Genomic DNA, 24,384 nt, shown 5'->3' with positions numbered 1-24,384 from the left:
GAATTATGAAGAGATCTATGATGAACTCCCGAGGGTAAAGGCAAATGCGTTGGCTGCTGGGGAAATTCTCTTCTTTGACGGTTCTTCAAGAATCAATCAGAATGATGGGCAAAGATAAACAGGTGCTGCTGTGGTAAGGCACATGGCCTGGCCAGTGGAGATTTTGAGGTATTTACAAGTATACGACTACCGTCTCACTTTTTTAGCACAGGCTGCAGAATTAGTGGCGCTGATTATCACGCTCGAGAAACATGCAGTACAGGAAGTAACAGTGTTCAGTGACTCTGCCTATGTGACGTGACGTCCAAGGGCTAGCACGTTGGAAAAGGAGGGGCTACCTCAGAGCAGACGGTACTCCAGTGCAAAAAGCAGCTTTATTGGATAGACTCATCAAAGCACTACGACTCCCAGTAACCATTGCAGTAGTTAAATACGCTGCACATACTAAAGGAGCAGCTTTTATTTCACATGGAAATCAAAAAGCAGATGAGGAAGCCAAACGTATTGCATGTACAGATGACATCATGACATTTGAAACACCTGAAGTGAATGAAAGTATGGTGGGGATGATGAGTGTGCCTGATTGCTATAGTAATTTGTCTAAAACACAGTTAATGGAGGTCCAAGGGGAGGCGCCTCAGGATGAGAAGGACCTGTGGACACTGAGGGGCTGTTCTTTATCCTATTCCAAAGCATTGTGGTGACAAGACAGCACTGGTAGACCGGTGATGCCTGTAGCCTTATTGAGGGTGGCTTTGGAACAGCTACACTACCCTGCGCACGTCACTAGAGAGAGCCTTGCCGCAACTATTACGGAAAATGGTTTGTTCCAAATTTGTTAGAACACGTTGCATTTTATATAGTGAACTGCATTGTATGCCAAAGGTTTACCGCTGGGCACATGCGGCGCACCATTAGGGGAGTTAGTCCAAGGCCTAATGGCCCCTTTCAGCATTTACATATCGACTATGTCGACATGCTGCAAGTCTGCAATGGATACAGATATATGATTGTAGTGGTTTGTACCTTTTTGATGTGGATTGAGGCTGGTCCGTGTACACATCCAGACACCACCTGTGCTGCTAAATTTCTAGTACGAAAAGTGTTTCCTAGATGGGGAATATGTGAAGTATGGAGATCAGATAATGGCCCTCAGTTTGTAAATGAACTCTTTGAGCAGATAAGCTTGTTGCTTAGTATAAAGCATAAGTTTTTGTCTGCTTATCACACGCAAGCAAATGGTATCGGTGAGAGGCTCAACAGCTTGCTTAAGGAAAGAATAGCTAAATTGAAGCTTACCTTGAAGAAAGGATGGTTGCATTGCCTACCACTGGCATTGTATGTGTTGAGGAATTAACCAGGGTCAGACCACCATCTTACCCCCCACGAAATAGTGACAGGGAGGCGAATGAGGACACCTCTTACACCTGCACCTAGAACTAGAAGCGATGCCCAGTCAACAGCAGAATTGTTAGGAAAGGAGCTACGTGAGTACCTTACATGTATGATTGCAAGTATCTCTGTCATTTCAGATCAGCTCAAGCGACAGGGGTGTGTGGCAGCATAGAACACAGAAGGAGATGCTCCATCGACCGGAGTTAAAGGACTGTGTCTTCCCAAACATTTTCCTGGAGATTAAGTCTTAATACATAACTTTACTAGGAAGTGGCACGAGGCCAGATTAACGGCCTTTTCATTGTGGAAGACCTCACACCGCCTGCAGTCAAAGTGCAAGGAAAACACGTTTGGATCTTCCTCATTGACACAAAGATCTACACTAGAGAATCCCCTTCACCCTCACCCCCATCGAAATAAAGCATTGGGGAAGAACCACAGCATGTGCAGACTAGGTCTATGACAAGGAAGAAGGACGCAAAAGCGGCCAAATAAAAAGAAGGGATGCATTGGACCGTTGCTTGTTGTAGGACACTCTTTTAAGCTACTAAAAAAGGAGTTAGGGATAGTTATTCGTTCTTGAGCCACAGTGGTTGTTGACACTGGAATAAAAATTGTTCACGTCTTGATCGAGGAGGAGAGTATGCCAAATCATGAACTCCCTTTTTGACGATTGGGATAGGGTACACTAGCCTGATTCCTTTCCCACTGAAATTCTCTTTGGAGATGCCCATGGTCGTACCCAATGGCAATCCACACTGGATCGTTCTTGCTGAATTTATGTACATTTTGTGCTCTTATCCTTCACTCGTGGGGAGTACTTTTGACGTTCGTAAATTTCTGCAAGATGCTAAAAATGGTCCAATCGTGAGAACATTGCTCATGGCCATAATAGAGCAAGTGCTCGAGCTTCCTGAGTATCGTTCAAAAGACAGCACAGATGCCCCTATCTCATGATAATGCACACAGACTGGTTGGTATGGTCTTCTTTTACCTTATAAAGGAATGCCCACATATTGTTGGATGATCAACTGATGTTCAAACGTTCCTGAGAGATCCAAGCAATAACGCAGCGCTTAATCAAATATTAAGAGACATTATTGTGCAGGTGAAACGTTATTCCAAGAGAACATTGAGAACCGAATGAGGAGAATAGCTCAGCGGCAACGTGCACGCCTTGGAAACAAGAGGACAAGAAGCAACGCAGATTCGATCACCGGGTCCGTGCTTAGAAACCACTGGGTAATAAGCACGTTATACATACGCAACTAAAACTTATCTTCCTGTAACAGCGCCTTGGTGCCCCCAGGCTGTGTTAGTGTTTTAAAAATGCAAATAAAATAAAATGAAGCTTCTGAGTGAGGACATGGAGAACATACTTTCCTTTGTCTTCTACAATGTGAAAAAAAGAGGAAGGCGAGGCACGCACTCCAGTTCCCAGTCAATTATATCAAATGCAAGTAGTAACTGGGTTAAATCCCAAAATTGAACAAGTATTAACAGGGTTGAATCCCTTCTGCTGCAGTTCAGTTGTTCTGTTGTTATTCTCCTCCTAGCGCTTTCTTGTCACAAACAATCATCAGGGAGGCTATGTTTCTTTACAGGTGTTACTAATTAGTTGCTCTTTCAGTCTCAAAGGATTCTGGTAGCTGTAGTGATAACATTTTTACAATTCAGGTGACCAGGAACCGACACCCCTCCAAGAGCACAAATCTTTCCCAAAATTCGGTAAGGGTAGGCTCTTTCAGTCTCAAAGGATTCTGGTAGCTGTAGTGATGACATTTTTATAATTCAAGTGACCAGGAACCAATACCCCTCTAAGAGCACAAATCGTTCCCAAAATTCGGGGAGGAGAGACAACCATGAATATGGCTCTCTAAAGTGGGGCACATTAACCCCAGTGCTGCTGCCTCTGGAGCCCGGGACTGCCATAACATCAATTTTGGGATTTAACCCAGTTACTACTTGCATATGATATAATTGACTGGGAACTGCAGTGCGCGCCTCGCCTTCCTCTTTTTTCACATAATTTTATGGGAGTCCCGGGCTCCAGAGGCAGCAGCACCGGGTTTACTGTGCCACACTTTAGAGAGCCATATTGATGGTTTTCTCCCCTCCCCCAATTTTGGGAAAGATTTGTGCTCTTGGAGGGGTGTTGGTGCCTGGTCACCTGAATTGTAAAAATGTCATCAATACAGCTACCAGAATCCTTTGAGACTGAAAGAGCAAGTAACACCTGTAAAGAAATACAGCCTCCCTGATGATTGTTTGTGACAAGCAAGCGCTAGGCGTAGAAGAACAAAAGAGCAACTCAACTGCAGCAGAAGGGATTCAACCCTGTTATTACTTGTTCAATTTTGGGATTTAAGCCAGTTACTACTTGCATTTGATATAATTGACTGGGAACTGGAATGCGAGCACGCCTCGCCTTCCTCTTTTTTCACTTTGTCTTCTACTATCTGCTGGAGAAATATCCACATTATGTTTGGTGATAGGACAATGCTTTCGTGTATATAAGGAATCCTGTCAATTGTCCTATAATCAGTCAGCTGATCGAGGAGCTTGTGGAGAAGATCAAGGAGCTCCCGGAGTATGTTATGATGTTGCCCCAATAAATGTTTACTTCTTTCGCTTACAGTGCGTACAGCATATTGCTTTGATTCAAATAAAGAAAAAGGTATTGCTCATCTTTCTGTGCCAAAGGAGGGTGCAAGTGTGGCAACTACTAGACAGCTGAGACCATATGTGATTATCCCTACATTGAAGGTACATGTACAGGCAGTTAATCCTGAGATAGGTAAATCAGGGCTTCCTTTTAAAGAGAGGTCACGTATGTAGGTTTTAGCAGAATCTCTATGGCCATCATTTGCTGCTGCTAAGCAAAGGTTTTGAACTTTCTCATGCACAGATAGCACATGTAAACGCATCCACTCTACTGACAAATGATACTAGAATTGGTCCAGTAAGGAGAAGGTATGCTGATGTACTTAAGGAAATGATTGCAGAAGCCCAGAGAAAGAGAATGAGACCTAAAAGAAGTACTAAAGGGGATGATCACAAGTTAAATGTTTACCTGGACATTACAGCTCATTTGGGGAATAACCTATGGTATCAGCATATGAAAGAAGTGGGCAGGAGAAACTCGAAGGAGGAATACTTTGTATGTGCACTCCTGCCTTATAGTATGGGGAAGTCTAAAATCTGTATAGCTATTGCGGTAGATGCACATTGTCTATCACACCTTGCATTCTGTTGTACAAGAGGTCAGTTTATGGGCCGAGATGCCTATCTCAAATGGGCAACTTAATGGACAGATCCAGATGAAGATGATTATGTTCAAGATACAAAGACAGGAAACTGGCAGCATACCAAGAATTACGTGATCAGATATGAAAGGTGTGAAGTGAAAGGAGTGGGAATCAGATGGGAAGTAAACAAAAGACTTGAGAGCACAGGGAAATCTGCAGAAGATGTTTTGATCTGGAAAAATAGAGGCCTGAATCGACTGTTTGGAACACGCAAGTAGTGCGCAAGCCACTATGTCCGAAACTTGCTAAACTACTGACCTGGGCCGAAGACAGAGTAGGACCCTTGCAGATAGTGCCCTTGGAGAGTGCAAACTATACTTCAGAAACAAGGGCACAAGAGGAGTTGGAGAAAATCGGAAATGTGATTGCATCTTTGAGACATCAGGGATGAACATTGGAACAGCAGTAATTATGGATCACTATTTGGCTTGCGGAGCCAAGGCTTACATGAAGCTGCCCACGGACTGGGGAGGACAATGTTCCATAGTAAATGTTCAAGTTCCAGCATTAGTAATTCCTAAAAGTGATTTGAACATTAACAGTTTCCCAAAAGCAGACACTCACTTGAGAAGGAAGAGAGCTGCAGAGTTAAAAAGTAGAACAAAGAGGGAGAACTATTTAAAAGCCAAGTCAAAAGAAGCATTTGACTCTATTCCAGGAGCACATAGTGCTCAGCCAGACTTTGCTGATATTTACGATGATCTTCATGGCGAGAATCCAGGTTGGGGCAAATACTGTAATGCTCACCTGGTATCCACGGGGACGTCACTCAGCCTGTTCTGACCTCTTACAACATCAAACCCTTCCCTGGAGTCTACTCGACTGGAGACTGGGCCTTGAACACAGGATTGGTAGAGTTTAACTCCCTTTTGTGTGCTTGAACCCCTTCTTCCCCGGGGTCCAACCCTTCCCTTTGATCCACAGCTCACCTTGTTTTCTTGGAAAGTGTGCTCTCCGTCCTGCTTTCAGCGCAGGGGCGCGTTGATTGATGAGGGCTCGTTGCTGCCTAGCTACTTCACTGGCAAGAGTCCGACAGGTAAGTATAATGAGTCTTTTGAACAGTTCTCTAACTTCGTTCCTTTCCTTCCTTAGATGATGGCCAGCGTCTGGGGATGGCGACGTGCTGCTGAGATGAGTAGCGCTGAAGGTGAGTGAGAGCGCGATGCGCGATGCGCGATGCGACCCTTTCATATTTGTATTGAACTGAGTTCTTTTTCTGTTTCTTTTAGGTGCCGCGACGTTTTCAGCGTGGATGCCGGTTATGAAGAAGAAATGCAGTGAGTAAGCGCGGTATGCGGCACCTCTAGATGTTTCCACGCTAACCTGGAGTGTCTTTTCCCTCTTACAGATGGATGAGAAGTTCCCCCAGAGCAGCTGGGATTCAGGTAAGCATTTGAAGCTCGTACAGTCTTTAAAAATAAGCGAAGATTTGCTGAATGCTTACGAATGCGTTTTTTCTGTTCTTTTCCCTTTTCCTTAGGAAGCGGCATGCCGGGATGGGAATGACACCACCGAAGATGCCCGCAGAACAGAAGAAGCGATGAATGATGGGCAGAAGCGCCACAAGGTAAGGCTGTTCCTAACAGTGTTCTTGTTCTTGCAGAAGCTGATCGCAGAAGAAAGATGCAGTCTTACTGGATACCGATCCGAACATGTGAGTGTCACGCTGCAGGTGCAGAAAACACAAAGCATGTTTCTCAGCCTGGGCGTGGTTTAAATAGTCTCTGGGTATCCCAGGTGTCTCTGGGCTGAACCACACCCAATAGACTAGACTGCACATGCAGTTCTGGGAACCAAAATATGTGGGGGCATCCATCTTGTCCCCATCAATGCACTATAAATCCAATCCCCAATGTTATCCTATCGGAGTGAGTGAGTCTGGTGCCACAAGCGCCAAGTCTGACTCCAAGTGGGCTTTGGAGGGATGGAGAGGCCCTTGAGGGCCATGTAGGTGATCGTGGCCTGGCTCTAGCCTGACATCTTGGAGGGCTGGGGACATGAGGGGCAGGAATCATGACAAATACGAAATGGCTGCAGATTACCAGATGGGAATTGCTGCAGGCGATCAACACGACCATAAAAGGATTCAACACTAACAAGGAAGAATTGAGAGCTGTAAGACGGATGACTCTTCAAAATAGGTACGTCCTAGAAATGATTAGAGCTATAGATGGAGGTGTTTGTGCAAAAATTGGAGAATCGTGTTGCACATTCATACCTTCTTATGATGACAATGGCACCTTGCTGACAAAGCTACATGGCCAGATGATAGAAGAAGTAGAGGATACTGTTGATGACAGCTGGTTTGGATGACGCTTTTCTTGGATTCCGCAATGGATGGCAGATATGTTCAAGTTCCTGGGGCATTGATCTTGTTGGTGTTGCTCGGATTCTGTGTGATCAAGATAATAATTTTGCAATGCAAGAAGACTACACAGAAAGCCATAGGTATGAAGATTATGATCGGTGTTGAATCAGGATGGAAATTCAAGGACTTGACAGATGAGGAAATAAGAAACTTTGTGAAGGCCAGTATCCATGCACCTGAGGGAACGAAATTCCTGTATCAGAAGAACCATAAGAAATATGTGGAAAGATGGATCTATTGTAGTCCAAACGGACAGTGCATGCTTATGACATGGAACAAGGATGAGCATGTGAAAACAGCTAGATGCCTGACAGGATTCATAAAGATAAGGGTCCCGAAGAAACATTTCTTCAGACAAGGATGTCTGGATGTGAAGGATGAGGGGAGAGTGGTCGATGAATTGCCCAGAGGGGGGAGTGTGGAGAAGGAGCTAAGTACCCCCACCTCAACCACCTCACCCATATTGCCTATCTGTTGGGAAGCAGAGTGTGAAATCTGAGCTGTACCAGTGGAAGTGCCAACACCCAGAAGAATCCTGGAGACAAGGTTCCCATTGACAAAACCATACCTGCATACAAGACGATATGATGAAAACCCAGAAGGAACAGGACAAATGCACGAGATAGCAGATTGGGGACGTCACACGAGAGTCGAGCGGACGTACATAGGCAATGTTGCAGAGACTAAAGAATGCAAATATTCTATAAGGCATCAAGAAAGTATCAAAGATAAGCAACATCTCGGGCTCGAGATGAAGAGGCTTATGCTACAGAACCGATGAAGATATCAAGCCAGTTCACACGTGTACAGATGCAAAGTAACGAAAGCAGACAGAGTTTTCATGAGGCTAGCTTTATAGTGAATAGATTGCAGCAAGCACCAATGTACAGATATAAAAGAATGAAGGAAGAATGGAGGCTTCCACCACGTATTATAGCAGAGCCGGAGTAAGGGAAGGAAAGGCCTTCCTTTTCCAGTGTGTTGCAGTTAAAAAAGCACTTGTATTACAGGAATGAATCTCAGCAAGGCAAGATTGAATGAGCCAAGAAGCTACGGTCGTATCAGCCTGGGAATAATGGAAGCTGGATACAAATCGTATGAAGGGATGAACCACCTGTTCAGAAGGCGTGGATGAAAACAAAGAAGACGACAGAGGCTTATTAGAACATAGTCTTTTTAATACGCCTTAGCTCAATATTTGTGGTCTTCAGTCACGTGTAGGGAAGAAATTGGACCAACATGATGGTCACACCTATGCACGAGAGATGAGTGTATCTCTACTCCCCTGTATTCTCCAGGATCAGAGAACATTTTCAAGGACAAGTTCAAAAGACCTAAAACCACTGAGGTGATTATGGATGATGTTCTAATTGGTTATACTATGGTATTGACCAGCTGGCCAAGCAACTAGCAGTCTGGCATGTGTGCTGCTAGTGTGGGTGGAAGGGTATTGACAGGGGTTAGAGACCAACCAATGATAGATGGCCGCATGTTTAGGAGCCCTATAGTTGAGCAACCAATGGGACATTGTGTATTTAGTGACGTTCATAGTGACCTGTTTTGAGGGAGGGCTTAGTACTCACTAGTAGGTTTTGTAGTTTGCCACGTAGGATGACGTTAGTAATACGCAGGTTGAACGTCACCTGTGACGAGGATTTAGTATAAAAGGTTTAGATTATGCTGTGATACATCTGTTGACGTTCGTTGTACGCCCTGTTTGAAATAATTGACATTAAAACAGTTACCTTTTTGCCAACTTTCTGAGTCGTTTCAATCATTGATGTTTTGAGTAATCTCTGCATCCCCATTAATCTCAGAGTATCGCTACCTCGTCTTAAAGGGCTAGAAGTTCCCCAGTTCACCGGGTTGTAGGTTGGCCCCCATTTTATATACTCTGTATGTGGCGGACCTTCCTGAAGCCTTAAGCACAGCTCAAACGTTTCCTCCAAAAGTAAGCAGTGTCCCCATAAATTGGCTTTCTTATGCGGATGACACAGTCCTATTTGACTTAACACCTATACGATTACAAAGATCGATCATGGTGTTGTCATTGTACGCACAAAAAAATCATCTCTCTGTGAACACCACACAGACCAAGATAATGACTTTGAGCGGCACTAACCCAGGGAAATCCACATTTACTTGATTACTCAATGATATTCTTACTCAATGATATTCTTGAGGTCGTTGAGCACTATTGCTATCTGTGCTTCCACATTAAAAAGAACTCCAGTTTAGTTTATTATGCATAGAAGTGCATACCACATATTTGGAGCAAATGTTCTGCTGCAAAACAATATGTAGATAAAAATGGAAGACATAATATCACTGCCTTATTGGAGATCTATAAGGTGAGTGTAGTGCCCATTTGCTGCATGGGCTGGAAACCTTGCATTGTACCCACGTTAGGGGGCTAATTAAAATTGAAGGAAGGATATTGAGAAGCATAATAATTTGCCCTTTTGGCACCCCAGTAGAGGCCATCAGGCTGGATGATGGTCTTACTGACCTTAATACAAGTTGGGCCATTCAAAGAACGTTTCTATGTCTGAAAATGTTATCTAGCAAACTTGACACCAATGAATTGAGGATCAAATGCACTCATACCAAAATTCCACCCCAACCCCCCTTCCCTACTTACCTGTTCACTCGCCGCCTGGTTGACTGCAGCCCTGCGGCGTCAGATCTGTTCCTCAAATGCAGGTCGGATCTGACGCCGTAGGGCCCCTTTTTCTCTTTTTTTTTCTTTATTTTGGTCCACCGCCTCCAATATTGAGGAAGTGGGTACACCACCGCAACCTCCCCCCAAGGCTAATACATAGCGATCATAGAAGCGGGGGAAATCCACGCAACCCGCGCTCCACATGTTCGGTATGTATTCGCCAATTTGTACGTATTTATTCAGTCAAATGGAACAGGCCAAATTCGGTCAAATGTACCATTTGGCCAAATAAAAACAAACAAATGTACTAATGCCAATTAATTTGCCAATTGGGTTCAAGTAATTACTCAATGAGTAATAATGAGTATCTGATAGAACTGAGAACATTCACTATTGAATATCTGGGGAATTCAGAAATCTCCCTAGAAGATGCCTTGTTGTGCCCAAATATAGATGTAATGTTGAAAAATAAGGCAAACATTGGTGATAGGATCCTAAACATTGAAAAACTATCCAAGTCAGTTATATATGCGGACTATGCTAGACAAAGTTTTGAGGCAGACTCCCCTTTCCCTTATTTGACAAAGCTATGCTTGAAGGTGTTGAAGCGTTTTATAGTAAGCCTTTGCATGAATTTATTGCAAACAATGAATTATGTGGGAGCTTGGCAAGGCCTCCCCCGTGAAGTGCGCCTGTGTCGGTTATGTGGCGAGACCATAGAAACAATTCGACATGTATTAACAGCCTGCTGGAAAATTAAGCGTTGTTATGAAAAAGGTTATGGAAATATTTGTATGGATTTTAGATTATTTAATTCAGACCAATTCTGGAACACTTTGTTTACAGCGGACTCATATGGGAGGAATTTCTGAAACGCGTAGGATGAATAGGAAATGTTTTATGTGTTACTAGTTTTCAATGTTTTTATGTATAAGTATGAATTGTTCTTTTTAATAATGTATTTATTAATGATATAGATGGTGTATTGATGATTTTTATTGTGTTTAAGGCTTGTTTAATAGCCAGATTACACAATAAAGAATAAAACAGAAAATAGAAATAGCCAAAAACCTTACTCTTAGGAAGTCCACCTTTGCACTAATGTAGCAAAAATCAAAACTGTTATTTTATGCAACATTCTCATGGTAGTTACTCACAGTGTGGATCATTATTCAGTCTTCTTTACTTCCATCTGGTTTCTCCCTTACAGGCACCCTCCTGGTGTCAGGAGATAGGTTTTGCCCTCTCTTTGAGTTCCACGGTAGACCTCTAAGGACCTGGGTGTCTCATGATTTTCTGTGCTACCTTCAGAGACTTCAGACCAACTTGTTTGTTGGTACGGACAAAGGCCAGCCTTTCACCTTGGGGTAGCTGATGAAGTTCCTATGCGCTCGTGGCCCTCCAGTTGCCACAAAGCCTAGAGGTGCCGATCTCCACCTCCTAATCAGTCTTTTCATTCATGGTCCTCCTTTGGTCTTCAGTTGTCCCTCACAGATTTTAGCAGAGTTTGGCCAGCTTGTCGTCTTCCTGGTACATTGCCTTTCAGTTTCTGCCCCCAGCTGAAGGGGGCATGACAGACACATCAGTATCAATGAAGATCATCTTTTAGACTAGGAGGTCATTAAGTTGGCCAGTCGGTAATAAAGTGCTGGTTATGTTTAACAGCACTTTTACCGCTTGCCGGTAGGCATGGATGATATACCTCCAGCTAAGAGCGGGAGGTAAATTCGACCCCTTCTGGCAAAAAACTGCCTTTATTACTGCCACAGTAATACTGTTGCCATTAATACCAGCAACAACCCCCCGCCTTGGAGGCCTTTAGGACTCCATGGAATGAGAATTTACTGTTTAAACCATCACTTGTAATCTGCCGGTAATACCGGCAAACAAATCCCGGTACCAGTATCACTGTTTTCTGGTATCCCGGCAGTATTACCGCCAGGATACTGGGAAACTCGTAATGGTCCCCTATGTATTTCCAGACCCTTTTCTACTTTTGAAAACAGTGCTGTGCTTCTTCCTTCTGTTCCCATCAGTCATTACCATTCATAGTATGAACCAGGGATGGGTATTTGTTATTCTCTATGGTCCTGTTCTTCCCTCTCATTACTGCATTATCAATCCCATTTTTGGGTTGGTTACACATCTGATTATTCCTAATGAGAGTTTGTGAGGCAACAAAAGAATGATGCAGTGGTTGACGCGATCTTGGAATTCTTTGAGATGTGGAACGCAAGGTCGTGCAGTTCCACATCCCTTTGGCATCTCCATCCATGGCATCTCAACACTACTGTTCTCAAGCTTTGTCGTGATCCTCTATTTACAGGCTATTGCTCAGGTAAGCCTTGTTGTATCAAAGCATGAAGTACATGAATGTTGCAGGTTTGCGGTCCTCACAGTAGTCTACTCACACATTCAAAGGGTGAGGGTTAATGATGTTCCTGCTGTGCATGCCCCATTTTTAGAAGGGGCCTCGTAAATATCTGAAAGCTGATTCTTTCTGAACACTCAGAGGCGTTGGGTACACCTCTAGATTTTCAGTCTCCATGAGATGTCCGAAAAGGATTCTGGGACATGTTATTTTCTTAGACCCTTTTTATCCTAACATGTTTCAATGAGGTGTTAATGAGGTGCAGAGCATCAATCCTACAGGATCCCACTTGATCCACTCTTGTGGGTACATATTGGTTAGTGGCCAGATCAACCCAGTTCCTAGCGGCCTTCAGATCCGGCAGGTAATGATGGGCTTTCGTCACATGTTTACTGCTGGACTCTAACCTGCCAATTCTGGAAGAGATCACTTTTGGTAAGGGGTCAATCAGGGACGTCATTTCACTAAAATGCCAGTGGTAGCGAAAGTGACATCACATGACCCTTGACCTCTGATGACATTACAGGAAGTGATGTAATTTGACCCCACCCCAAAGTGATATCGCAGGACACGATGGAACATGACCTTTCAACCCTTGACAAAACAGGAAGTGGCATCACATAGCATTGTTCCTAAGTACACAACGAAAATTATGGTTACGATATCACTATAATGTGATGTACATTTCATACAAGAATGGATCGCCATATATATCATTAGGATCAGTGTGTATAGACCCATATTACCAAATTACTGTGAATGCAAGCAGACGTCCATGGCCAAATTATAATGGTGTGTTATTATATAGCACTTACGCTTAAGCGCTTTATATAGAAAAAATATACACCCAATATCACCCAACCTGTGTTGGTGCTCATTTATTGACCTCAGAAGGATGAAAGGCTGAGTTGAGGTGTTTAAGAACAGACTAAATCAGTGACTCACCCCTTGAAGTGTGCCTGAAATTAACCTTTAATGAGTCTCGCAATTTGTGTATAGAATTCCAGAAAGACACATTATTTGGTATTCCTATTCTTTCTTATTTAGGGTCACTGCAGAAAGTGTTAGACTTGAGGCGCCCGGTCCTTTTTTTTTTTCTTTTTTTAAGAGGCATAAACGAGAAAGGCAGCCACTCCAGAAGTAAAGAGCCACATGGTGCTGGCCACAGCCCAGGAGCTTGCATTATAAAAAAAAGACACTTTAAAAAAAACAAATGTTTAGGGGTAGCAAAGGAGAACACAGGGGTAGCAAGGGAGACCTCAGAGGTCGCAGTTGCGACCTCTGGCGACCCCTAAATGACATCCCTGGTGTCAATGCATGACATCAATGACAAGAGATCTTTCTCTAACAAACAATACTTATATCCAGACTTTGGAAATGGAGAGCAAGATTACTGCAGAAGATTGGACTTCAGAAATGACCCGTCAAGTGTACATTGAGAAAGTTATTTATCAAGTGAGGGTCTTGCTTTGAGAGACTCTGTAATAGTTTGTTGGAACTGTTAGAAAGATTATACCTTATTTTTAATTTAAAGTTTAGTTAGATAAACCCTACACTACTAGTAAAAATATATACACATTCATAATTCAACTGGACGGTCTCTGGACAATGACCTGCGCCGCATCTGGGTGGGAGTGTGAGTGTTGGCATGACCACGCCTGGATGGAGTCCTGGGCGTTGGCCTGCGCTCAGATGGAGTTGTGAATGTTGGCATGCCCACAACCGGACGGGTCTCTGGACACTGGCCTCTGCCGCGTCTGAGTGGGAGTGTGAGTGCTGGCACGACCACGCCTGGATGGAGCCCTGGGCGTTAGCCTGCACCGCGTCTGGATGGGAATGTGGAGGCTGACAGGTCCGCACTCGGACAGAGCTGTGAATGTTAGCATGGTAAAGGTCAGGTAACCCACTAACCAATATAAGCTCAAATAAAAAAAAAAACTCTGCATACTTATCTCACTCAAAAACTCACACAACCATCTCTCGCACAACAAGCCGCACGCACTTCACAACACTGCAACAACACACAAGCAGGAACAACAGCACACGCGGACTGACTCCGATCCGATACCCGCACCAAAGCTCAGCACCCGGTCTATACCGAGTTGATGCTGCCAACAGAACACCACTCCTCTCACTAACCTACTCCCTTCTTCACCTTACTAACCCATCCCACCTTTATCGTTTACAGATCCGCCTGAGCGCCTGGGGACCAATTCCGTTGTTGACGGTGCACGGTACAAATACCTTTAACATTTAACATTTAACATAAAACATGATACTTGTAAAATACATGATTCTCATCTAAAATTGTACTACTAAAATCAAAATGTTTTAAAGTGAGCATTCATCAGAAAAGATTGGAATATATATCTCTTATAAAGAGTTCTAGTTGAGAGCCATCTAAAATTCTTATCCCTATCCCCTACGCCAGCTTTTACTTTAATTTATTTAATGGCAATGTCAATGTTGTCAAAAGATCTTATATCGCAAGCAATCAGATCTAAAAACTCAAGCACCTTTTCCAGCCAACTTTTTAGGGCGATCTTGGGGTGGGGTTCTTGCAAAAAAAATATAAAAATTGCGATACATAGGGCCTCCTCACGAGTTGGGCGGTATCCCGACTGGGACACTGCCCAACTTCATTTGCGTTAGCACCCACCCATCCAGTGGTACGTGTTAGGCGCTAACCGGTACTCCCCATTCCCCATTGAGGAATTTTCAGTGCAAATACCATGCGGTAATACCGCCAGCGGGAATTTTGCTGAGAATGGGCATTTTTCCAGCATGTTTACTCCCAGCTCTGAGATGGGGGTAATAACACCAGACTTGAGATTGGGCAGAGCAGTAAATGCAGCGATATCACCATTACCGCTTCATTTTAAGACTACCACCCAACTTTATCTGCGTTTGCGCCCACCAATCTGGCGGTAATGGATTATGGGTTGGACGCTAACCATTACTCCCCATTCCCCAATGCGTCCTTTGGACCCATTGGGGAATTTTCGGTGCAATTGCCGCATGGCAATACTGCTGGCGGTAATTGCACCGAAAATGGGCATTTTCCTGGTGTGTTTACCTCGAGTTCTGAGCTGGGGGTAAACATTCCAGACTCAAGATTGGGCAGAGCAGTAAATGCAGAGGTAACACAGTTACCACCACATTTAAGGGCTACCGCCCACCTCGTGATGGGCCCATAGTGTTCAAATTATTTCCTTCTTCCCGAATTTTTACAAATAGCACAGAACCATTTTCTTTAGATTGCTAAGTGCCAATATGCCCAATTCATAATGAATAGCTTCTACAGGGGTACAATTTGGTAAACCAAGAGACCGTCGCTATAATTTCCCCTCCAACGGGTCCAGCCATGCAGTCTCTTTATCCGTAAATATCTCAGGGCCATACAGGATACTCGCAACAATGCTGGTCTTGTAGACTTTCTAAAGGCCCTCAGTCAGAGTAACGCCCTTTAGATTTTATGTATTGCGTTACAGCATTAAACTTTTTAAGCGTTTTAATGATGATATAATTTCCTAATTTAACACCATTATCCATTTTGAAGAAAGGTATACCTAGATAGGTGTACCTGTGTACTCTTTCAATTGATTCCTTTCCGATTATCCAATTATAAGCTTTTATTTTCTATTCCTTTTATGGAAAATCATTATGTTTGTTTTCTTATACTTTATTTATAAACCTATTTTCTCAGGAATAACTCTGTAGGGTTGTTAGTGTTCTATGTAATCCAATCTAAGTTTCATCTAGAACAAGAGTGTCATCAGCATATGAGAGCCAAGATACAGGTTAAAGGCCTACACAAGGGGGAAGATTATGACATTTCGCTAAATTTTCTTGTAGATCTGCGACATAGAGATTATGGAGAAGTGGGGCCAGTGCACAGCCCTGTATTAGTGCATGATTGGTGGGGAAAGGGTCAGGGAATGAGAAATGATTTTTAAGGCTTTTAGATATTTACAGCTGTTTTCTTGTTTCAGCAGAAATAATACTCTAGTAAGGCCTAACACTGACTCAATGGGTCTAAAATAAATGCAATGTAGATCATACTGCTGCTTAAATGTTATTATCCTTGCTTAGGATTCTAATGTGATGTAAATACATCTTAAACATCTTTAACAATATTAATAAATTGTATTATGAAAGAAGGGATTAGTATACTATTAAATTCCAGAGATTGCAAGGGACTCTTTGCACTACTCAGAATTATGCCTCTAAATTAAGGGATCATGTGAAGGACTGTGAACATGGCCCAATGGGAGTGAAAACCTCAGAGTGAAGGCTATTTGTCACACAATTTGTAACCCTATTACTGTTCTTTTAACCAACCCTAGTCATTTTGTGAACAAGAATAAAGCAGCTCAGGATCTGACATGTCGTTCTGAATCATCTGTTGATCCTGCAGCTGTCACAAAATCCACCCCTCCTGGTCAATCTCCATAAGACACAACTCCCCTGACTGAATATATCTGTCAATCACTCACCAATGATGGAGTGCCTTCATCCACACTTTGCTGATTTCCTTGGGGTTGCCCACAGCACTCAGTGGCTTTTCTCCATTTCATTGAGAAGCAGCAGCTACATTTTCTTTGTGTTGAGATCTGCGTACAACATGCACATGTTAAAATTGCAGAAGAGATGATTTCACAATTTGCTGTTGAGTTGGGCTCTGCTAGATGCTATGTTATGTTATATTGATTCATACCAGGCACCGCTACCACCCAAGGTAGTTTCTGCAGGTTCTGCAGTTATGAGTGGGGTTCTGGAGGAGGGAGGGGTTCTGCATTTGGAGCATGAGGTAGTTTGTGAGACTAGTAGTATTTATTCATATGGGTTGAGCTAGCAGGATACAGTTTAAAATGCCCAAAAGTCTAATTTAGCCCTTCATTATTCCAAATTAAGTACTAGTAAATCAGATAATGCTAACAGTAAATGTATCATGCAATCGATGAGGAATCCCACATGAAGTAGTCTACAAAACATGTCACTATTATATCTGAAGCTCCCTGCCACAAAAAACATGACGCCCCCCTAATTTGCATATGTATTGACATGAGCAAAAGTGGCATCTGCTAGAAAGGTAGCATGGATCAATCAAGAGCCAGAGACAACTTCTTATGGGTGTTAGTGTTTATTCTGAGCCTGTTACAAATGATATCGAAAAACAGTTAAATGGGATTAGGAAGATAAATGTAAATAATAGTCTGGAGACCTCCTCCTGTGACTTGGTTCCTTTCCTGATGATTCCTTCCTAGGACACAAGGTGTAACAAAGAACTTCATGCCTTCTCTGGGTTCTGGTAGAAGCAAGGCAAAATAAAGTTCTTCTACATAAGGTCAAAGCAGTAGTAAACCAAAAGAATGTTTTCGAGTTCCAACAATCTCAAGATTCCAGGACTTTTCCCAGCAGTCCTTATGGGGGTTTCATTCACTCACAGTCAAGTCCTCAGCTGTCACCTGCACTTCTTTCCAAACGTCTGAAAACTGGTATCTTCTCCTTCTGCACCTTCTCCAGGATTCTGTTCCAGTGGTTGCATATCCATATATGGGCAATCAGTGGAATAAGCCACACAGTGTCCCAACAGTCTTTGACTAGTTGAATAGGCTTAAGGTAGGTTTTTATTGATGTTCCGTGGCATATCCTCCTGATGCCCCACTCCCCTTTCTGTTGACTCAGCATGAGACTCCAGATATTTCTCATTTACTGGGGATACTTCTCTGATCTCCTATCAATTACAAAATGTATTCCATTGCTCATTCTGAACAGCTATTACCTCGTCACCACCTCACCACCTCACCATGTGCTTGCACCTCGTCCCGTCTACCACAATGGCTTACCAAGAGGACTGTGTACCTGGGCTACCAGCCCACTCTTTCGTACTCTACCCAGGCTAGGCACCTCTTAAACTGATGCCTCTGCTATCTCCTCCAGAGGACTCTATCTCCTCCTCTCCAACTGATATATTTCCCTTTATTCTCGCTGTGGTCTCACCATCTCTTCCTCTGAATATGTTAATACTTACTCCTGTTACCTCACCAACTCCTCATTCTTTATCACCAACTCACAACTGTTCTTCCACCACCTCTTCTCGTTCCATTATCTCCTTTTGATATCTTTCCTGACTGCCTCCTCCCATCCTCTCACCACAGGCTCTTGTTGCCCCACCACCTGACAGGGCTTTTTAGTTGCATGAGAGTATCCCATTAGGGTTCTGGAGAGTGTTTTGGTGGGACAAGTGAACTTTAGCTTCAGGGTCATTTTGATTTAAAAAAGTATTCTCCTTAACTAAAACTTGTTTCAGGGAGTGGGTATTAGCCTAAGCCAAGATGATTGAAGACTGGATTGTCCGTGAGATGAGGTAGGCAGCTTGGAACTGTGATAACGGTTCTAAAGTGCCTTTTCATCAAATGAACTTCAGGGAGCAGGACTACTTTGAGGATCATTTCATAAGAAGCTCCAGAATTAAGCCTTTTAAAGATTGGAACATTGTCTGAAATGATCTTTTGGGTAAAAAAAATATATATTTTAACACCAATAGGTACAATCACATATGTGTACAAAAGTAATACACGCATAACATATCAACAATATGCAAACTTGTTGAACATTCTACATATCGGGATATTCTAGTGGTCCCAAAGTGAAGAAAGAGAAAAAAAAACATAACAATTTGTATCAATGTCACACCCCCTTTCCATACAAAAGGATGCAATTGTAGAAACAACAACGCAAATTGATCATGTGACAATACATTTCAGGAAACCATCAGAACATACACATTTCATGAAGCAATAAAATAACATCATTTAGCCATAAGTCTCCAGGAAAAGGCCCAAGAGATCATTGAATTTATCAGATTCTCCTCTGTATTTAAAAATCGTCATACACAGACACAGTCAGCAGTTCTCCACCCAGTCATCAATGGTGAAGCTGTTGGGGGATTTCCACGCACACAAAATAATTTTTTTGGCAAGCATGCAGCCTCTAACACCCACAGTTTCTTTGGAAATGATAGGTCTTTTAATTGGGTGACATCCCTAGAATCAGAAGTGAAGCCTTTCTCAGAATTGAACCCTGCTACACTAGGTCCATCCTCTCACACACACCCTCCCAGAAATCTCTGCTTTTGGTGCAAAACCAAAGTGACTTAAAGTGCCTACTGAGCGATTACACTTCCAGCATAGATCATTATCAGAGAGACTTCTTCTGAACATTCATTCGGGTGACCAATATGCCCTAAAAAGTAGGTTAGTCTGTGAGGCCCTGAGACCCCAGTCCATGCTAGAGAGGCAAACATGGTTACAGCATCTCTGGCAACATTCAGGACTAATTTCCTCTCCTAGTTCATCAGCCCCAAGATCTGAGACCCCTTCTCGTTGGGATGCCAGACGCTTGCAAGATCTGAGGCGCCCTCTCGTTGGGATGCCAGACGCTTGCAAGATCTGAGGCGCCCTCTCGTTGGGATGCCAGACGCTTGCAAGATCTGAGGCGCCCTCTCGTTGGGATGCCAGACGCTTGCAAGATCTGAGGCGCCCTCTCGTTGGGATGCCAGACGCTTGCAAGATCTGAGGCGCCCTCTCGTTGGGATGCCAGACGCTTGCAAGATCTGAGGCGCCCTCTCGTTGGGATGCCAGACGCTTGCAAGATCTGAGGCGCCCTCTCGTTGGGATGCCAGACGCTTGCAAGATCTGAGACCCCTTCTCGTTGGGATGCCAGACGCTTGCAAGATCTGAGGCGCCCTCTCGTTAAGATGCAATGACATTATCTTTTGCGGGACAGGCGCCAGTCTACAGAGTGAGATTATTATTTTATGTAACTTTGTGACTGAAAAGAGGTTCAAGAGTAGCCTACATCTGTTGAAATGTATTCCACCCTGGTGTCAGAGTAGGTGGAGAAAATACTAAGGGCCTGATTCACAGAGCGTTTTCCTATGGGATTGTGCCTTTATAAAATACTTCAGTGAATCAGCCCTTACGTGTCTAGCCTGCAAATAAATAAAGTGCTTTGTTGTTCAGTGCTCATGCTCAACTTTAGGGACCGGTTCGGCGCATCCTATCTCAGACCACGTGCACTCCTCTTTCTCTAATAAAGCAGGAATAGAAGGAAAGTGTGAAAAGAAGGCCTCTGTTCTTGTTTAGAGCAAGACCGCGGTTGTGGTTGTGCAATGCCTAAGCTTGCAATTGTGCAATGCTGTCCGCCTTTGTGTGGAAAGTGAGACTGCACTGCACTCTGCATCCGGAGCAAAGTCTTGAGAAATGGAACATTGTCTGAAGTTATCCTTCAATGGACAGGCTCTGCCGAATGGGATTATTAAATGATGTAACTTTGTGAATGAAAAGAAGTTCAAGAGTAGTTTACATCTGTTGAAATGTATTTTAACCTGGTGTCAGACTAGGTGGAGAAAATATTAAGGGCCCGACTCCTGGAAAAGTGTGTATGTCTCCTGCAATTGCTGTGTGCCGTGAACGACATTGCGCGAGCCTGCGCACAGAAGAAAAAAAATGCAGCCCTCGTATTCATGAAATTTACAGTACAAATTAATTGTATTCTTAAGTCGCGCCTGAAATGCCCATGCAAAGCATAAACAGCTTGCCTGTGTGAACTCCACGCAAGTCCTGTAAATGTACCGCGCATTTGATTCCATGAATCGACGAACAGGATTTTGCATGCAGTATGGCGCGCAAGTTCCCTATTTCCCACACAAATAATTCCATGAATTGGGCCATAAGTTCTGGCCTGAGAATAAATAAAGTGGTTTGTTGTTCAGTGGTCATGCTCATCTATTAAGGGAAAGTTTCCACACATTGGGCCTCATTACGACCTTGCCGGTCCGGAAAGAACGGTGGTGGTAAAACCGCTGCCACCGGCTGATTAAGAGTCCTGCAGGCGGGAGGTGTCACTGCCGCCAGGTCTGACCTGGCGAGTTTAACACCACCCGCCTGCAGGCGGACATGGAAACACTGGCTATGTCAAACACTGGCTATGTCATAGTCCCTAGTGGACTCCATGGGAATGGGGACTTACGGAATTCTGCCTCCGGAATTCCAGAGTCACCGGGGTCATAATGCCCCGGTAATTCCAGGGATCACGGAGGTGGAATGGTAATGCGAGTCCGGTGGCAACCTGCTGGTTTTTCCAGCTCTGTTACCGCCGGACTCGTAATGAGGCCCATTGTATCTTAGTCCACGTTCACTCCTCTTTACCTCTTCAAGGAGGAATAGGAGGAAAGCATGAAAAGAAGACCTCTCTCCTTGCGCAAAGCAAGACCGCAGTTGTGCTGAATGTTTTACCCCATGTAGGGAACGAGACAGTAGCTCGCAATTGTGTGATGCTGTCTGCCTTAGTGTGGAAAGTGAGACTGCACACAGCATCCGGACCAAAGTCTCAGTGTCGAGGGTCAGAGAGGAAGTCGGACTCGCCCTCCACATTGGCATGCAGCAGCATAGCAGTGGCTGCGTCAAAACATATTTTTAACAAAAACAAGTTAACCAATTAGTCCTGAACAAAAGAAAGATGTGGAATTCAACAAAACAGTAGAAGACATTATTTAAAAAAGGAAGATTAGTGTTAAATATATATGTATAGCCAAACATCATAAGGAAGACCTTAGAATGCACAACACTCACTGGGGTTTCATTGCTTCATATATTTAATCAAATCACCATCACTCCATTCTTCTCCAATTCACAATTTATTATTGAATCGTAGCAGTGGGTGGACAGACTGGTGTGTGTCACCCTATCAGGCTTCCTCCGAGTCAATGAACCCAGATGTCCCGTCAAAATATGTACACACGTACCCACACAGAAGCCCTCTTCTGTGTCTCCCAACACATCATGGTGAATTCAAAATGGTTAAACTGCCTGCCATATTGGAACATACACTCACTGGGCCTGATCACGACCTCGGCGGTAACCCTTAAATCCGGCGGTAGCGCTATTACTGCCGGACTTAAGGGTCCGCCGAAGCTTCGGCGGATTTCGCACCAGCTCTTGGCTGGGGGGAAATCCGCCGAAAATTTGCGCTATTACCGCCGGCGGGAAATCCGCCGGTGGTAAGAGCGCGAATTTTCCCCATTGAGCCCAATGGGGAATGGGGCATTCCCGAATGGGCTCAATGGGGACTTCCAAGTCCGCCCAACTCGTGATCCCGCGCTATTAGCGCCGGGGGCTATGGCGGTCGCGCTAATAGCCCCCACGCTAATAGCGTTAGCGTTACCGCCGAGGTCGTGATCAGGCCCACTGTGTTTTCCCTCATCACTTCATTGTGTTCAGAGTGATGGTCATTGCTGCCAATTTGCAAGAAACTACCCAGGTTACTGGTGATGACAGTTTTGGGTGATGAACCTTGGCATGGAATCCTGGAATTGATTTTTCAACTTGTTATATAGATCGTTATTTTCAACTTCCCTCGTGCTCGATGTTCCTCAGATTGGACTGGGATTCTGTTATTGGATTTTTAACTGTACTAGGAATTTTCACCTGAAAGAAAGTGGTGCGTTTCCTAGGAATGTTTCTTTGAGGCTTAGTACTCTTCTGTGCTGTAAGGGAGTGACTGAGCTACCTTCTCTCTGATTTTGAAGGAGAGTAGGCGAATGAAGAATTGATGCGAAGAGAGGGAGCAAATCCCAGAACACGTTAACGAGAAAGGAAAAGCAGATAAACAGGAAGGGAGGCAGGTTTCCCAGGAGTGTACCAAAGAATTCACACAAGGCTGCTGAGCAGGGCTTAGCAGAGAGGACTCAAAGACTTAGAAGATATGGGAAAGAAGCAATTAAGGTGCTGTTATGAATTCTGGGAGTTCGTCCCCTACCCCCTTTGGGACTAGGAAGGTTGGCATAACACACCATAGGGAACAGAGCGGGCAGGATTCCAGTGGGGGTGCCCCCCATGTAGAGGGCAGGCAATCCCGAGATAGGGGATACGTGTTATCCTCCCTTGTCTCAAAAATTCCTATAGGTTTATTGGTTGCATGGGAATTATAATGAGTTATCAATGCAAACATCTAAAGTTAGTGGAGGTTTCTGACCCAATTTAAGCACCATCCTCAAATCTACCCGGAGAACATATAAGCCTTTCCCCTGGCTACAAGGAGAATGGAGGGCCCATCCTCATTCTTGGAAAGGCTGAGAGAGGCCAGTGGAGCCATACAGAAGAACTCTCCTTCTGGTAGGTGTGGCATGGAGAGACGAGTTGGTACCACACCTTGTACTTCCACTCACGGTAGAGTGTGCTAAATGCTCAGCTGGTGAGCTGCAAGAGAGAAGAGAGAGGTAGGGGGAACTGGAGTGACCTGACTGCGAGGAGACAGAGCCGCTGCCAAGATCACGCTAGGATCTGGCTGGAAGGGAGAACCTGCTCCAACCAAGTGGAAGGAAGTTGACTGAACAAGAGCCTGCCATCCCCCAATATGTCCAGCCGGAGGAACACTGACTGAAGAGAAAATGTGCACGGTTTCTCATGGACATTGGGAAGTAGGCGGCAAGGTCAAAAGAGACCCCAAGGTGGGGTAGAACCAATCAACCCAAGGTGGAGCGAGAAGCAATGAACCCCCATCCGGGATAAGAACCTAAAGACCCAAAGCAGGATTAAAACATAATGACCCCAAGGCGGGGTGTCAACATAACGACCCCAAAGCAGGATAGGAAGTAATTGGTCCCAAGGCGGGATTGAGAAGCAATTCACCCCAAGGCAGGGTAAATACTTAATGACCCAGGGGAAGAAGCAAACAACCTCAAAGCGGCATTAGGGCAATTCGAAGTCAAGGCGGGGTAAAAGTAACCCAGAAGAGAAAAAACCCAATGTTTGGTGTGTAACCTGAGACTCTAGGCTGAGATAACCGACAGCTAGAGTGGAGAGGACATTACAGGAATTCTTCAAATATAAGTCCCAGGATGTATGACAAACCCAAGGAGAAATAGAGAAAGAGGAAAGGCAGGGCGCTGATTTAAAGTGTAACTCTCAACCCAAGATGGGGGATGAGAAAGAGATATGTTCCTGACTGAGCTAGGGGCCAAGAACCCCTTTGTGAGGAAGAAACAGAAGAAAGGGTCATCAGCCAACCACTGTTCCATCCTTGGGCAAGAAGCCATAACTTTGTTTTTGTTCGTTTTTATTCTATATTAGTGGTTGGGACAGGAATCAGGGTAGATTAGGCTTCTGTACAATGGAGGAACATTATGTTGTTGGACATCCTGAAGAACTCACTTTTGACTTATTTCTTTTATTTAGCATATGGCCAACACAGTTAGGGAAAGAAGAGATCATTT

General features: G+C 44.1%; 1 protein-coding gene across 3 annotated transcripts in view; it reads right to left on the bottom strand.

Moving 5' to 3' along the window:
- LOC138520143 (protein IWS1 homolog A-like) overlaps positions 1 to 24,384 on the bottom strand; it is a 721,593-nt gene that overhangs the window by 172,083 nt on the left and 525,126 nt on the right. For all 3 annotated transcript variants that reach the window (XM_069632628.1, XM_069632629.1, XM_069632631.1), the window contains one exon: positions 16,601 to 16,717. In XM_069632628.1, the coding sequence (XP_069488729.1) occupies positions 16,601 to 16,717 (117 nt within the window). The remainder of the gene's footprint in view (positions 1 to 16,600; positions 16,718 to 24,384) is intronic.

This window comes from Ambystoma mexicanum, chromosome 13 (genome assembly GCF_040938575.1).
Source record: "Ambystoma mexicanum isolate Mex_15411 chromosome 13, UKY_AmexF1_1, whole genome shotgun sequence".
In the NCBI taxonomy this organism is placed as follows: Eukaryota; Metazoa; Chordata; class Amphibia; order Caudata; family Ambystomatidae; genus Ambystoma; species Ambystoma mexicanum.
Note: the sequence above shows the minus strand (reverse complement) of the source record. Positions and strands in the feature narration are given on the sequence as shown.